This window comes from Filicampus tigris, chromosome 2, assembly GCF_054856515.1.
Source record: "Filicampus tigris isolate MCC_2025a chromosome 2, RoL_Ftig_1.0, whole genome shotgun sequence".
NCBI lineage: Eukaryota > Metazoa > Chordata > Actinopteri > Syngnathiformes > Syngnathidae > Filicampus > Filicampus tigris.
The window spans coordinates 4,692,445-4,709,480 of record NC_141218.1 but is presented as its reverse complement, the minus strand read 5'-3'; the positions used below and the strand labels follow the sequence as shown (position 1 = coordinate 4,709,480).

At 44.3% G+C, this 17,036-nt stretch overlaps 1 protein-coding gene across 1 annotated transcript in view; it reads right to left on the bottom strand.

Annotated features, from left to right (window-relative positions):
- Positions 1 to 17,036, bottom strand: part of nrxn2b (neurexin 2b) — a 337,476-nt gene that overhangs the window by 20,191 nt on the left and 300,249 nt on the right. Inside the window, 1 exon segment of the mRNA XM_086012706.1 lies at positions 1,538 to 1,709. Within this exon segment, the coding sequence (XP_085868832.1) occupies positions 1,538 to 1,709 (172 nt within the window).

The following is a 17,036-nucleotide window of genomic DNA, read 5'->3' as shown; positions in this document are numbered from 1 at the left end:
TATTTGCATCATTTTGTGTGTGTTTTTTTTTTTTTTTTTTAAACACAAGAAAAGGGCTACACTTTCCTTACTAAAAGAAACCGAAAAGAATGAGCTGTCTCGGTCTTGTGTCGGGGCCTCGCAGCACTGATGTATGAGCGAGGCTACGCGCTTTTGTCAACGTCAAAACAAAGGCTAAAAATACAGGATCGCTGGTGTGATGGACAATGTCACATGACAGTCACGCTACGACAACTCCAAATCTCCGTGACTGCACCAAGAAAAGTAGGGGGGGGGGGGGGTGATAAAAAGCAAGGGGAATCTGATACATGGTGGTCGATAATAACGCCAGCGTCGGTTGACAATCGCGTAGAACTGCCGAGCGACCGTCCCCTCCTCCGTTTGGATTCGACCCGTTAGATACTTGACGGCACGGACCGCAGGGGAACGAGACGGGAGCACTCAATGTCTTCCTTCGAACAACCATGTAAGCGGAGGTAAACACAATTGTGAGAGAAATGCGGCGTGCACCCAAAATAGCCTGGCAAGTGAGGCCTAAATAGGAGAGCGCTGCTCGTAGTGACTCATCAAGGATGCGAAATGATCTGCTTTTATCTTTCAGAACAAGCATGTGCTAAAAGCATCAAGTGCACTTCCTCTGTACGCCACTCTAGGTTCGGCAAATGGCGGGCGCATGCGCCTTTTCGCTGATCTACATTCAGCACTGAGAGCCAGGAGCTAACTACACAGCAATATAGCGACAGCCAAATATGGGATAGAACTTGCCCGAGGAGGGCTGCTCACTCCTCTTTAAAGCGGAAGTCAACCCCCCAATTTTTTTTGTCAAGAATATGTTCAATGCCGGCCCACAAGTTGAAACAAGGCATTCTGATTAATATTACGTTTGTGGAGTAGCAAAATATAACCGTTTTTTAGCCATCTCAGGGGGCGGCTATTTTGTCACTTCTGTCAACTGAAAATGACATCACAGATGCTCAGGGCTCAGATAACAACCAATCATGACTCAGCTTTAGAAAACAGGTGAACCGCGATTGGTCGCCACCTGAGCTGTGAGCAACTCAAATGTCATTTTCAGTCGACAGAAGTGACAAAATGGCCGCCCTGTGAGATGGCTACAAACGGGTGGATTTTGCTTCTTAACTCGTATTCCACAAACGGAATATCAATCAGAATGCCTTGTTTCAACAAGTGGGCCTGCATATAACATATTCTTGAAAAAAAAAACATGCTCGGGTTGCGTTCCCCTTTAAACCTATGACGCAAGCACAGCCTAGAAATGAACATCTGATGTGAGGTAATTTAAGTGGGAGCAGCATAACTGACCGATTTTTCTCCTGGTCTCCTAAGAAATGTAACAAAGAGAGTAATTGCAATAAAAGAATAATCTCTGACACCTCATTTGTACAAGTCCAAGTGGGTTGAACTATTACACTGAGGCGCCGCCATTTCTCTCCCAATTGTGTTTCTTACAAAGTAAATGCTTTCCATTCATGTGTAATCTTTTATACGGTCGCTGCGTGACGGGCAATGTCCCTACCTGAGGGGAAGCGCTCAATGACTGGCTGGTTGTCCACCTGTAGCGTGGCGTTACCACCGCTGCGCGTGAAGCGCACCACGTGGTACTTGCCGTCGCTCACCATCACCGCGCTCTCCTCGATGGCGATGTCGTCCGTTCCCACGTTGAAGATCACGCCGATCCTTCCCCTCTCCTGCGGACAAAGGAGGACGGGGGAAATGTTGAGAAGGAGAGAATATATCGTCAAGCTATACGAGTGAATGAGCAAGACATTTCATGAAAATGCCCCAAATATGATTAGTTAAGATCTGTGTGTGTCTTTCTTAAAAATCAGGTGAGTAAATCAACTTTATTCTCAAGTAAACAGACCAATATTGCTCCTTGAGTCGGGTGACTTTGTTTTCGATACCCCGTGCTAGACTGAAGAAATGATATCAATTGTTTTTGAGCTGCGTTAGACCTCGCCGCCTTCACACAGCGGGAAAATCGGATTTGCGGCTCAAATCGGCTCCCAAAACGCTCAAGTCTGTGAAGTGATCAAATCGGATTTGTAGCATCCACACATCAGCACGATACCCAATTTGAGGGACCAGAGTGGACTCGTTGAGACCCCCCCGAGTATTCATCTAGCGGCTGACCCCCGCCCTGCCCTCGCCATCTCGTAGCACTTAGAGCTGCCCACCGCTTTGAGTCTCTCGCAGCCGACTGCCTCCTCCACACCTCCCCCACCCACAAACAATGGCATCTCCTCATCGTTTTCCCGTCGCGGGTCGGACCACAGGTCAAAGCCATTTACCGAGCTGCGGAAGCGGAACAGCGTCTCGGTTGCACGGGTGTAAAGATTATGAGCAATATTAGCGCTCTTGTGCACGCTTAAGGTCAAGCTCATTCGCAGATGAGGTCGCCCTCCGGAAGCAATCCCACATCATCGATTCCATGTACCGTATACTTGTACATTTGCCGCCTTGGCTATGCTGATATTCCAAGGTGAATTATGCCACTGTTCCCTTGCAGAGCTTTCCCATTATTCACGCCTTATTAGCTATTTTCAGAGAAACGAAAAAAATAAACCAGCGTGATGTTAACAGAACCATAATGAGTAAGTTAATTGAGTAAATAAGCACAGAGGTTGTACAGTCAATTAATGGACAGTAAAATCACAGTTGGAATTACAGGCATCCTAATCCCCATTTTCTGCTAAAAGTGTTTACGGAGTATTATTCAGCCAAGGACAAAGTATTCAAAAGAGACAGTGGCAGTTTTCCATTATATGGATCGGCTTAAGAGGTGAGCTGATGCTGGGAACCACGCCAACACATCCACTGAATGCCTCAGTGGGATCTATGACAGAGAGCTCAAGCGCTTCCCGGCCATTTTCCTGTTCAAGTGAGAGCTGGCGAGCTGGGAAAAGATCCCAACACTGCTTGTCAGCGCCCTCAGACTCGGGCGCAGGAATCCCAGAGGAACATTGCATCTCCCAGATCGATGGTCGTTGGTTTACTTTGATCCCAAATAGAGGATGCTAAGTAGCATTTTGTGTGAGTTTTGTCATATGGTGACGTGGCATGACTCCTTCTTGTGACTGGCTCCAAGTTAGACCTTCGAGCATTCAGAAGCTCCAAAATGATGTTGCTGACTAGACAACATGCCATGCCGGCCTTTTCATTTGCTCCATTTTAAGATGCAAAATCAGTCAGCGCAATTGAACCTCACCTGTTCTGTGAACCATATTATGCTGCCTTTTCAAGTATGACAGGTGCTATGTCAATAAAGTATTGATTGATTGTAATGACTTGGTACTCTAATATACCTGCGGAGGCTTTCGGGTTATCCAGAAACACAAAACTTTGTGACGGTACTGTATTTTGATAGTGGGAAGAGATGGTAAAGTGATCTATAGAGCACACATGAACCCATTAAGGCCTAAAGCCTCTGGCTCAGCATCTCCCTAAAGCTGAAGGATGACTATAGAATCACCCTCTTAAACCTGAGGTTCTCCCAGAAATTCAACATCTACAAAATAATTGATATCTCAGTCCCTGTAATAGATAGAAACATCATTTCAACGGAATTTGAGAGCTGAGACGTGGCTTTCACTCAGGCCTGAGTATATTGTTATTTACTGTTTCAATCGAAGCCTGAGAAGCACTATTTTTAATTTTTTTTTTTTTAAATCGAGTGGTAATTAACATTCTCTATTCTGTTACAAAGAAGTCGATATCATCATTGTCTACAAACATATATCTTAACCATATATCACGTTCGACTGGTTCTACTAGTTCAAAGTACACAATCGCGTTGTCTATATCACTGCCGTTACTTATTTCAGAGCTCCAGTGATTGACAGCGTCCGCTGTTAGAGCTCTAAAAATTTACGGGACATCCTCCGTGGTCTCGCGACACCGTCACGTTGTATGTTCTGATGCATTAAATTGGCAAAGAGACCGACAACTGAATTAAAAACAGAAAAAGACCGTATCCGCTCTCCCGGATTTTAAGATAGAAAGACGCAACAGCGCTCCCGGCTCTAGTGGTAGAAACGCGGTTATGCACTCAGGTCCTTAATGGGTTAAACAGCAGACATAGAATCAATTCTTCAACCATAAGCTTGCAGGTTTAAAGCCCACCAAGATGGTTCTCCATTTAGCGGCACTTGACGGACACAAATGATCTCACTCCATGATGAGGGCTGAACGTCTCAAATGGCAAAGTGCTCCTCGCTTACAGTCGGGAGCCACTTAATCAATAGACTTATGTTATGAACTCCACGGCCGCAGTCTCGCTACCCGTGCACGATGAAACCCAATACTGATCCCAGGACCTTAAAATGAATACCATCAGCAGGGGGGAGTAGCGAGGCACACTGATTGCAAATTGAATCGCAGCTATTGATACCTTTTAGCTGCAAGAAGGAAAAAAAATAAAAACATGGAGCGGGACTACCACGGGCTCATCTCCATTAGCACCCCTCACGCTAGGCAGCTTAGAATAATCACAACACCTTTGGCAGGAGAATTAATTCAATCCGGGCTATTAAAAGTGTAAATATCAGTCAAACTCACTCTGCCGTCAGCTTTGTGGCAGATGAGCATTTGTGTTCTGCATCGTTAGCGCTCTTCCTGGTGCGAGCGGGGCGTGTGTGCGTCTGGGGGGGGGGGGGGGGGTGTCAGTATATTACTACAGAGGCAAGCCAGTGCAACGTAAGCGTCTCAGCTACTTGGGAGAAGCCACTTAAAGGGCTCTGGAAGTGTCAGGTAATGCCAAAAGGAAATGCTACATTCTTCATCCAAATGTTGAACGAACTGGAAAACCAGACCCGTCACCAGAGTTTTCGGAAATCATCCTTGCATCTTTTCCATTCAAAATGTTCAAATGTGACCTTGCAAAAATCCCTGTTCAGGATGGAATAAGAATGAGTCGGCTTTGGGCGTTTGTCTGTGTGCTCAGAAGAGTTCTCCCTGATTGTGCAAAGGCAAAAAGAGGAAAGTGGGGTTGGGGAAGTGAAGTGGTCCATGTTCTGATTAAAAGAATGTTCCAAAAACCTTGATGATCCTTCAGGGCTTTTTGGTGCTTTGGGGCTGGGGAGATTTATTGGAAACTCTTAATAAGGAGGTCCGCAAAGACAAAAAAAAACCCCAAACAAAAGTATTCTGATTTTGATTAATTCCTGCTTTTGCTTTTGCAAGGACGTGATTTTTTTTTTTCCCCGCTAATTCAATCTGACTCAGTGCCAAAACAAGTCAATTAGGAAAGTAACTCACAGAGATGGAGATTGATAAATGCTCAGTCTCCTTTGAAAAACAAAAGCTTTTGGACTTTACTTTGTGCACTCGGAGTGATGGGAGGTGGAGCTCAACCAAAACAAGTCAAGAGCAAAGAGCCGCCGCATTCATTAGCCTGTGGAGCAAACCAACCAATCACATCCCTGCCAGCTCTCCGATTTAATGCTATTCTTAGTTAGGGATTGATATTTTTGTCAGACATCCCAACTGCACTGACTGAACCTGACGTCTTAGTGCCATATCGTCTCTCTGCATCTCCTACGCGAGGCTAATTCCGGCCCCGTGCGTCTTATCATCCTGTCAGGACGCGGCCACCATGCCTCGCAGCGCACAACAGCTGCGGCGATGAGCTGCCGGCACAACAGGATGGGGCTAATCTTCCAGTCCGCAACGGGCCGCGTTACGTAAGTAACCAAAGCGACGGCCGCGCCGCCTCCTTGTCGGTACGATCGGCTGACGTCTCGTGATGGCCAAATGATGATGTCCTGTTGCCAGGATCGAGATGCAGAAGAGCGGATGCTTGCTTTTTTGCTCCGCATCCTCCCAGCCAGCCAACTCATTTGTATGTGTTTGCGATCCGCGCCAGTCACCTTGACGTTGGCCGTCATCTCCAGATCTTAATAGTATGTTATCCATCTGCCTGACTTCCGTCCTGCTGCGCAAAAGAGCTGCAGCTCTGCCCCTGACCACTCTGGCAATACCACAAACGCTTACAGGCAAACGCAGGAGCTAACTAGGACGAACTTCAAGCTCATTTCTATAACATGCGGAAACTCAAAGTCAAGGCCGCTCCGTTGGCTGGCCAAAACATTAGGTACACCAGCGATCATAATGCGATCACGTTTAAATCGCCATTCTGTTCACACAGTATTGATCGCCGGCATAATCTAGTATTATGAACTGCGTGAAGAAAGTGTCAAAACAGTGGCTACATGGACCCATTTATTCTGATTAATTGCCCGATCGGAATAAAAATGCTTCATGTACACACGTACCCCGTTCGGAATATTCTGACCCGATCAAGCTCATTCCGATCAAGATTTTAATCGGGACGAGAGAGGTAGTTTATGTCGATTGTATCGGCGGGCATGAAAACAATTATTCTGACATTCCGGAAACCGTCTTTACCGCACATGTCTGTGACGTCAGTAAACGCGTTTCTGTTAATCCCGTAAAATAGTAGAAGTAGAGAGAGTGTTACATTGTTTGTTGTTTGATTCAATAAAGTTTGGGAAAAAACAGAAGCAGAGCGAGCGAAAGACACGGCGGGCGCAAGACCTTACTGGTACATTTGCAGCTTCATTACTAAATCCACGTCAGAGTGCAAACGGTAAAAAAATAAGTGAAATAACGCTATGGTTTTAGTAGAAATGGACGGAGCGATGTTTTGTTGACACGGACGTCGCTACGGCTTCTTCTTCTTCTACTACTGCTTCCGGCATATTTGGTCAATCTGCGTACGTCAAAATAACGTGTTCCACTCCAAACTGTTTTGCATAAATCCTAATCGGATCAATATTTTTAGTGTCCGTGAAAACTGTGCATCCGATCATAATTTTAATCCGAAGTGCGATCGGATTAATGAAATGTTGTCCATGTAAAGGTAGCCAATGACAAGTAGTCACACACCAGAGAGATTAGACACACGAACACACACACGCCCCCTGGAGTCCTCTCTTTATCTTGTTCATAATCCCATGTAATTAATTTGCAGTTCAAAACTCAACAGCCTCAGCGAGCGCTCCCAAATTCCACTTTCGTTTGCGACGGCTGCCAAGAGTCATTGCTATCTTTCGGTTGTGTACCATCGTATCCTAAATAATTAGCAGGCACTCACTTTCTGTGTGTGTGCGTGTGCGGGTGCAATTTGAATCACAGGTGCCTCCTGGGAGTCAACACAAGACGAAGAACAGGCTTTGATTGCGTAAACAGTGGCGCTATTTTGTTTTTCGGGAGCGCGGCACATGTGGAGATAAAGCCTACTTCGTTGTCACGTTTCATCTCCAGTTTGCACGTTGCGTTTGTCAAGCACGTTGAGGGAATAAAAAACCCAACACAAACCTAAACCGGAGATTACTTCTTCATTCTCCTTTTTCCTTTTGATGTTTTTACACTTTGATGGCGTAACAGTGCCATGTAGCTTAGGGCGAGACGTGCGTTTTGAACTTTGCCGTGTGGCTGAAATGGAAAGGAATGACTGTGACCTTTGCAGGAAATCAAGAGGAAAGTGTTTTCTGTCCCCATTGTTTTCTGCTCCTTTGCCTCATTTCCCTTCGCCAGCTCCATCTCCCGTCCTGTCACTCCGCCGCCGATACAAAAACAACAGCACAAATCCTTTTACAACTTGAAAAACTTTCCTCTCGGGCGTATGTGATCTGGACTTAATAAGAAGTCCACCAAGGTGCTTGCATCAAAACATCTCACACCTGAAGATGAAGATCACGAAAGGAAGCAACACGAGCCTCGTCTCCCTTTTGCACAATGCCGGACGATTGCGGCCAGAACTTTCCTCAACGCGGTGAGGCCCGGTGGAGAGGCTGCCAAAAAAGGGGGGCTAATATTTGCACCGTGCTAAACTGAGCAAACATGGATAAGGAGAACAATCGCTGGTCGCCCGCCGCGTTGTCCTTTCATTTCTCCCGACAACATTACAGCTCCACACAGGGTGAGGGAGAAATCTGATGACGTCATTCCTTTATGTATGCTCTTTTCATCATGAGCGAACATACACACACAGAGAGAGAGAGAGAGAGAGAGAGAGAGAGAGAGAGAGAGAGAGAGAGAGAGAGAGAGAGAGAGAGAGAGAGAGAGAGAGAGAGAGAGAGAGAGAGAGAGAGAGAGAGAGAGAGAGAGAGAGAGAGAGAGAGAGAGAGAGAGAGAGAGAGAGAGAGAGAGAGAGAGAGAGAGAGAGAGAGAGAGAGAGAGAGACAGAGACAGAGACAGAGACAGAGACAGAGAGAGAGACAGAGACAGAGAGAGAGAGAGATAGATAAATGTATCACTATTTGAAAAAAAAAATCTTTCAGTTATATTATATTACCAAACTATTTCTCAAAGGTCTTACAGCCACGAGTGATGAAATAACTGAAACAATGAGCTGACTAAGCAGTTTAATAGCCATAAATGAATCTGCAAGCACATACCATCGGGGCTAACCAGTTCCTTCTGTACCGAAACATGGCAGCGTTCCATTTTTAGCAAAGCAGGCCTACTCAAATATATCGAACCTGTTTTATTTTCACTTGTTATTGTCTCTAAAACATCCAGACTTTCTGTCTTGAGGAGACATATTGCAGCACGGCTACAGCAGAATTCTGATCTTAAACCATTTTCAACATTTCCACTTGTTTAATTATGCATAGAAATTACAGCAGGCATGAGGACACGCCAATAGTTTTGATTTGTGATGAAATATGAAATTGACCAAATATGGACAAATGAGGTTTGCAGCCGCCAGCGATGATTGCATCTCTGTTTTAGAGCTTGACAACTTTGCAAGCACGCAAAACTATTCCTCTCACAAACGCGATCGCATCATCGTCAGTTCAAGCCTCGTGCACGTGACACCTGCCTCTTGCTCCACCACCTGCTGCCAGCGTGGCTGAACAGGTGACGATTTTATGTTGTTTAATCCAAACGCTGCAGGACTCAGACACAGAGTGAGAAAAGACGCAGTGATAAAACGTCCTCAAAAAGTCACAGAAATGCTAATAATGTCGGCGTTAATTAGCTGACAGTGTGCATCAGTGTAAATGTTAGCACTCGACAAAGATCACACTCACACAGTTGAGGCAGGGTTGCATTCTGGGTAGCAATAAAGCTAATAGGGGAGCGTGTCGGGAAGTCATCGTCGAAAAAATGTCAACGGCGGAGGACGCGAGTAGACAAGAAGATTGTGACTGTCCCTTGCCAGAATAGAACAACAAACTTTTTTTTCCCCTCTGCCAAATTCATTAATCTCTTAATTAGAGAGCAGTAGGACTCTGACATTGGTGTGCCTCAATTTCGCTGCGGTTTTCCGAGCCCGCGTCTCCAGGCAGACGCCAACACTCGTGCCGCTAAGTGGTTCATTTGCATATTTCACCTCACCAGTGCAGAACTGGGCGGGTGCGGTCATCTCCAATTAATTGACAAATGAAAACCCCCCACCCCCCCCAATGCGAGGTCACATTGCTGCCGTCAAAACAAAGATACAACAGCAATTAATTGTTTTTCCTCATGTGATGCTGACAATGAATTACTCAAAAGGTCTCCGTTTCTTCATTTTCATAATTGCAAAATCCCAATTAGCATAAATAATAACCCAGCTGGCCCCTGTTGATTGTTATCGTCTGTCCCTTCTGCCACTCTTCTCTCGTTCGCCTCTTTGCGGCCTTCCGGCTCGGCGCCTGTGCAACGTCGAGAGACGTCAAGATGGATGACATCCTGTTTGGGTGTATAAATAACAGCGCTGCGCGGTTAATGGCTCATCGTGTGACAGATACACGTCCGCATCTATATTCATTGCGCACTGTGTGGCTTGTGTTTGTCCGCGTGCGTCAATATGCATCGCACGGCAACGAGCCTGAGCAACACAATCACTGAGGTAATACACAACACAGCTGATGAGCTAACAGGACACAAAATTGCTTACAGTACATGTCATGTTGGTTGCGGTGGTTGGGCATTGACTGTTTCAGTGCCGGGAATAAAAAAAAAATTTAAAAAAAAAGAGAACATATTGGGTTTCCGCCATTTTAGATCATTCTGACGCATCTTTCAAGGCTCACTGAATATTGTGTAAGCACAGAAACTACCAAATGAAAGACACTCTTGTCTACTTTATTAATTTTTGTTTTAGCAGTAATTAGAAGTAGAACATGGGTTGGTCACACCCAAATCACCTATTTTGGACCAAAAAAACGCAGAAAACAAGCTTTTTTAAAAAAAAAAAAATTATGCGCAACAGTGTCTTATATGCAATTTTTTGCTAAACAGTCCTTTTCTTCTATAAAATAACAAAAACAACAACAAAAATGTGCTTTAAATGGCAAAATAACACATTTCCAAATATTAACTAGACAGTTGACAAACTTTACAAACTATTTGCATGCTATTTAGTAGTAGTAGTATTTAGTAGTGTGTGCGTGTGTATCGTCACTTCTACTTCTAAATTAAAATAATTTAAATAATAATAAAATAAATAATTATCTTTTCTCTCTTTGTCGTGGATTTAACGTGATAAAAACATGTTCACAAGCGTCAAGCATTGTTTTGATACATAGTGCTCTCATCCAAACGACAACCAATGCTGCCATCAGCTGGCCATAGTTGGTGTTTTTCTTACTTTCCCAGCTTAATGATCATATCAGAGTTGGCCAAGACTTTTCTCCGGCCATTGGGCCATTGTCATAAAAAATGTAGTTGACCTCAATTGCTGTCGCTAGTCGTTAGGATTCTCATTGATAACATTTCACGTCAATGACGCACAAAGAGTTAACACACAGACACACGCACACAAAAAAAATGTGTGTGTGCTATTATTCCCCAAAATATCAAATTATCAAACCAGACACAAGCAATAGACAAGGATCAGGACGAGTTAATGGCCCGTGGACTGCTCAGTGTTCACCCTCCATGCTGCCAAAACGGGATCACGGCGGCCTCATTGTGATCATGACAGTGAAGAGGAACAATTTGCAGCGTGTGATAACTTGTCGCTGCTGGTGATCTGACAAGGCCATGTGCACGCCAACAAGACGACCATTAAAAATGTGGATGAGTTCATTTATGCTCCTTTGTCTGTGTTAAAGGCCTGACTTTCTGGACACCTCGGGGTCAATGTTTATGAAACTAAAACATGAAACATTCCTTGTCGTGGAACTGTGGCCTCTTCTTCGAACCGAACAAGATTTTCTGCAAAATATTTGACCTGCTCAAAACAATGCACACCCTCTACTTTATTATCACTTGTTTCCTCCCTTTGTGGCAATATGCTTCCTCCCTGACAATCGCGCCATGTTTTTATGGTTCAATAAAGGAAAAATAAGGTACAGTATATCAAATGTGGAGCCACAAAATCTGATGGAGCCACCTGGAATTTTTCCACTGTGATCCACCGCATTTGACCATGCAGTGTCGTTCTACACCACTGCGAAACTAGCATTTTTTTTTTCAACCCAGGAAGTCAACCCAAGCATATTTTTTTCAATAACATGTTCTATGCAGGCCCACTAGTTGAATCATGGCATTCGGATAAATATTGCGTTTGTGGATTAAAAATGAATCCACCTGTTTTTAGCCATCTCAGGGGGCGGCCATTTTGTGACTTCTGTCGACTGAAAATGACATCACAACTGCTCAGGGCTCAGGTAACGACCGACCACGGCTGACCTGTTTTCTGAAGCTAAGTCGTGATTGGTCATTACCTGAGCCCTGAGCATCTGTGATGTCATTTTCAGCTGACAGAAATGACAAAATGGCCGCCCCCCGAGATGGCTAAAAACGGGTGAATTTTTCATATTCCATAAACGCAATATTAATCAGAATGCCGTGTTTAGACTAGTGCATAGAACATATTCTGGAAAAAATATATGTTTGGTTTGACTTTCTCTTTAAATACAGATTGGATCTCATTCGAGTGTTTCAGACATAGCAAAAGTCTAAATCTGGATAATCCTATAGCTGCCACATCAGACTCTCAGTCCTGCCCACCCACATCTGGACAATACAGCTCAAGGCCAAAGGCTGCTTCTCAGGTTTGGTCTTACAATAGATAACCTTTTAGTCCGGCATCCACAGCTTGACCCCCCCCCCCCCCCCCCCAAACACGGTCAATATTTCACCACACGGGCTGTAAACAAAAGGATTTGAAGATGGCAGTTTGAAATACACCACTTTTAGAATATGTTCTGTGCTACCAAGAATGTGTTTGGTGAGAGAAAATACAACAGTGAGATGCTCTCAATAGAATTCAACTTGTCTATGTTTTGTGGGGAACATCTTTGTTTGTATTTGGATAAAACTGACTCCTAAATAGAAAAAAAACGTCTTCATTTCAGTCATTTCCAGACGCAATCCAGGACCACCGCAGCCAACAGACCTATAGGAAGTACTCAAGCACAAGGTAGACAAAAGGCGCAGCGTGTCTTCCTGCAGAGGTGATTGGCCATTAATGGGAAGATGGATGTTTTTTTCCCCCCGTCCTCCCACCTCTCTCCGTCAACATTAAGATGCTCACGGGAGGGCCCCGATCCGATGATACATGAATGCTCATCTGGGGAACATTAACGCCGATGGTAACCATTTTGGTGCCATTATTCTCCATAAAGCACAGGTCAGCGCGTCTAGAATGCGCAGCCCACTGTGCGCCGCTTGTCCATAAAAAAAAACAAAACAGCGGCTGGAGGGTTGTTAGCGCTGATATGAAGGAGAGGCCACCGCGTCCCGAGGGGAGCAAAAGACACACCGACACATACAGCACGCATGGCGTGTTCAAGGACCACTCCGAAACGCAGACAAAGGAGTGGCGAAATTAACGAGCCTGTCCGGACCAAGTGAGGAATCAAAAGTACATTATTATCAAGTAAGGTCAATACCACGTTTCTTCTAGACCGATCCTCAATCATTGAGTACTCACCAATACCGAGTATCGACACTTCTAGTACTTTTGATAGATCAGCATTTCATTTCAAACAATGACAAAATAATTATCATTTGTCAATTTTCTTTCTGAGGTAGACGATGATTTGCCGATGTGTTATACTGCCGCAGTATAGCGAGGACGGCTTAATTGATGCCAGATTTTTTGGGGCCTAAATTATCGGTGGCTGGTATCAGCAGCAATCTCTTAAATTAAGGCTGATACCAATACATATTGGTACTCACTCATCCTTTGTTATAATAGTTTTGGACTTAAATTAATTTCTAGCTAAATAGTTAATTTCTATTTCCCTTTGACATTTTTGTTTTAATTAAGTTCGTTTTAATTAGTTTTTAGAGGAATTGTTTTTGTTTTTATTCGTTTTTGCTTTTTTTTTATATGCTTCATTTTTGTGTAATTTTTGTTACATCTCACGACACCGTCACATGTATATTTTGATGCATTTCATTGACTAAGAAACCGAGAACTGGATTTAAAAAAGGACAAGACGTATTCGCTCTCTCGGCCTTAAAGGTAGAAAGACGCAACAGCGCTCCCGCCTTTGGTGGTAGAAACGTGGTGATGCGTTCCCGGCCTTAATGGGTTAATATACGTGGAGTATTTGTTGAGTACAAGATTTAAAAAAAAAAAAAAAAAAAAAAGCCACTAAGTATTGCGTAATAAAGTACAATTCTGTTTGACCTCCTGTCTTTTGTACGGAAATACTAAAATAAGTGCATTTAATATAAATCCCGAAAGCTCATGTATGATAGGACAGTGTCACTTTATGATATTAAAAGTTTTGGTTATTATTATCATTTTCCTTTTTTTATTTCGAATGAAAATCTAAATTATTTCATTCGTTTTCCACTAAGCAATAAATCAAACTTTCTTTATATATCACACTTTACTGGTACTTTACTGGAGTTAAAAGCAAACCCAAAACAATTCCACAAACAGGGGTTATAAAACTTTAAAAATGCCTCACCGTCAGTTTGTGTTCTGACTTTTGGAACGACTCGGCTCACAAGGGTTCATACGGTAAAAGGAGACCTAGACCATTGAGACCTTTCAAAACCAATAACAAAACCTTAAAATCAACTCTGAAACACACGGGGCATCAATGCAGAGATTTTGAAATTGCTGTAATAAGCTGCCGGCTTCCCGTCTTAGTCGGGAGACGGCAAATCTAGACATGAAATGCTCACAGAGAGCACAAAACAAGACACTACAGTCATCAATTTGCTTTCGTTAACTGAAACAACCTTTCTTCATCTGCAGGATCACCACGCAGGCTCGGCGTCTCCGTTGTGTCTCGCCGGGCTCCTTTCCATCAGCGTCACATGAGCGCGTTCAATTGTTTCTCCCCCTGCCGCTCGGCCGCGACTGGCGATTGGAGTCCTGACCCGACGTGTGCAGAAGCGTCTCTATCTCACGCTGGCATCCGACAGCCCGTAATGAAAGCGTTTGAGGTCTTCATCTCACCGTTCCCCGTTTCGGGGCCAGGCCTCGTACGTCTTCTTCTTCTGCAGCTGTCTTCGCTCGCGCTTGCCGAGCAGTCTGACGGATCCCGAAGTGTAATCTTGCCCAAAGCGGGGTCCATCCTGCTAAAGTGTAGCCTCTTAATGAGCTGGCTGTGAGGCGGACAAGTGATGGAGGGCATTATCAGCGCCAGTCGGTGCGCTACTCCATTCCTGTCCACTTTGTGTATCAGAGATGTCGCCGAGCATCCGGTTTTTCCCCTTGTATAAAATCCGCTTAATGCATAGTCATAAATCTTGTGCCTCAGAGATGCCACAGTAATATTATGCACACACGGTAGCTGACAAAAAAAATAAAAAATAAATAAAAATCTACAGCGAGGCGAAGGATTCCCCCTGCGTCCGCGCATTGTGCTGGCACTGAATGAGATGGCCTGGCAGCATTTGGAAGAAGACAGATCACCTGGCAGCAACAATTCCAAACACGCATGCTGTGCACCTGTTTGTAGTGCAGCACTCCAGGGATCAAGCACAGAAATCTATCTTGTAGTGGAAGAAACGGTATCAAAAAACAGCCGCACAGGAGGGGTTTTTTTTGGGTTAAAGTTGGATTTTGGATGTTGGTGGGTCGACCCGGTCCCGATCCCCCCCACGAATGGTGGGGGGCAAATGTACAGTAAATAAACATGTTGTTTATTCAAAGATATGATGGATCAGTTCATCTTCCGATTGGATCAGTGATTGGCTATCATTTTTCTTTTAAACTCTCCGATCAGTGATTGGCTCCAAAATCCTGATCTTCTCAAGACTAGCCCTAATATTAGGCATATTTCATAGAGGATAAAGAATATATGCCTGTGAATTTTGTTATATTATGGGCACGTGTTGGACTATTTGTGTTCAAATAGAGGTTGCTTAAAGAGGAAATCAACCCAAACATATTTTTTTTCAAGAATATTTTCCCAGGCCCACTAATTGAAACAAGGTATTCTGATGAATATTGCGGAATAATAAGAGTTAATCCACTCATTTTTAGCCATTTCTGGGGGCAGCCATTTGGTCACTTCTGTCAACTGAAAATGACATTACAATTGCTCAGGGCTCAGGTAACGACCAATCATGGCTCAGCTTCAGAAAACAGGTGAGCTGTGATTGGGCGTTACTTGAGCCCTGAGCAGTTATGATGTCATTTTCAGTCGACAGAAGTGACAAAATGGCCGCCCCCATAGATGGCTAAAAACTAGTGTATTTTGCTACTTAATTTATATTCCACGCAAGCGCAAAATTAATCAGAATACCTTGTTTCAACTAGTGGGCTTGCATAAAACATATTCTTCAAAAAAATATGTTTGGGTCGATTTTCCCTTTAAAGGGTTGTAAAACGGCAACTGACGATGCTAACTGTTAGCGTGTCAAAGGCCTCCTCCATTTATGTTGGCATCACTTTTCTCATACAGAGCTTTAATCCTTTCGAAATCAATTTGCCCGGACGGCCCTCCAAGCTTGTGTGTCTCGCTGAGATTGAATCGGTTAAAAAAAAAAAAAGAAAAAGTTATTGCTTATATTTTTGGAACCGGTGCACTGGCATAGAAGAGGCACAGGATTAAAAAAAATAAAAAAATAAAAAAATAAGTGGATGCTGCAATGCGGCTCATAATCTCCCAATAGCACCTTCTTCCTCTGGGCCTTTTCTCGATATCTACGTCCACATGGATGTTAGCATCCGGCTTCTTTGTACTTTGGAACTTTTCTAGTGTCGATCGCCTCATGTTCTCGCCCAAAAAAAAACGTGCTTTGTTTTTCACAAATGTGTGAACAGCAGTTAGCGATGAAGTAATGCACGAGCACACTGTTACATGGATCTTTGCTGAAAGGCTTCATTAGAGTAACGGCGCTGATGTTTACAAGCGTCGCGGCATGACGGTGCGCACCCGTGACGGCCCCGTTTAAACGCGACCATGCTCGCTTGGCCACGTTTCAACGGCACCACTGTGTGACGGCGCCAAGCCTCCACTCGTGTTTTGCTTATGTAACGAGCTCCCGCCACCGTTCCAGCGCAATCATCACATTGGGCCTGACACTCAAATGCATTTTCTCGCCTTTGGCCACTTATGATGCTATTTAAAATTTGGGCAGGAGGAACTGGTTGGAAACAGAAGAAGAAGGAGAAAAAAAAAAAAAAAAGCTTGATTTCTCTCTCTATCTGCTGTTGTCCTACTTTTTGGGCGGGTGAGCCGGAAAGGCACCGAGGAGGAAGAGCTAGACAGAGATGGGGGATGGAGGAAAGAGAGAGAGAGAGAGAAAAGAGAGAGAGTGTCTGCGAGGATGCGATAATGAAGACAGTTAATTCGGAGGGAGGCAGCGATTACGCCGCGAGCGGCGAGATGCAGTCGGCAGATTTTCTGCTCTGCATGGCTGTCACCCGGGCTGAGGGGTTCGGGACCCGAGCAGGACAGGAGCGACACTTTTAATTAAGGAGGGAAAATACGCTCACTCGCTCTCTGTCTCATACTTTTTTTTTTTTTTTTTTTTCCAGGTCAACTTTTACTGCGTGGGAGGAGCCTTGGTGGATTGAAAGCTTTTCTAGCACCCAAAACACATTTTCATTTGGATACATTTTGTCACCAGGCTTTGTG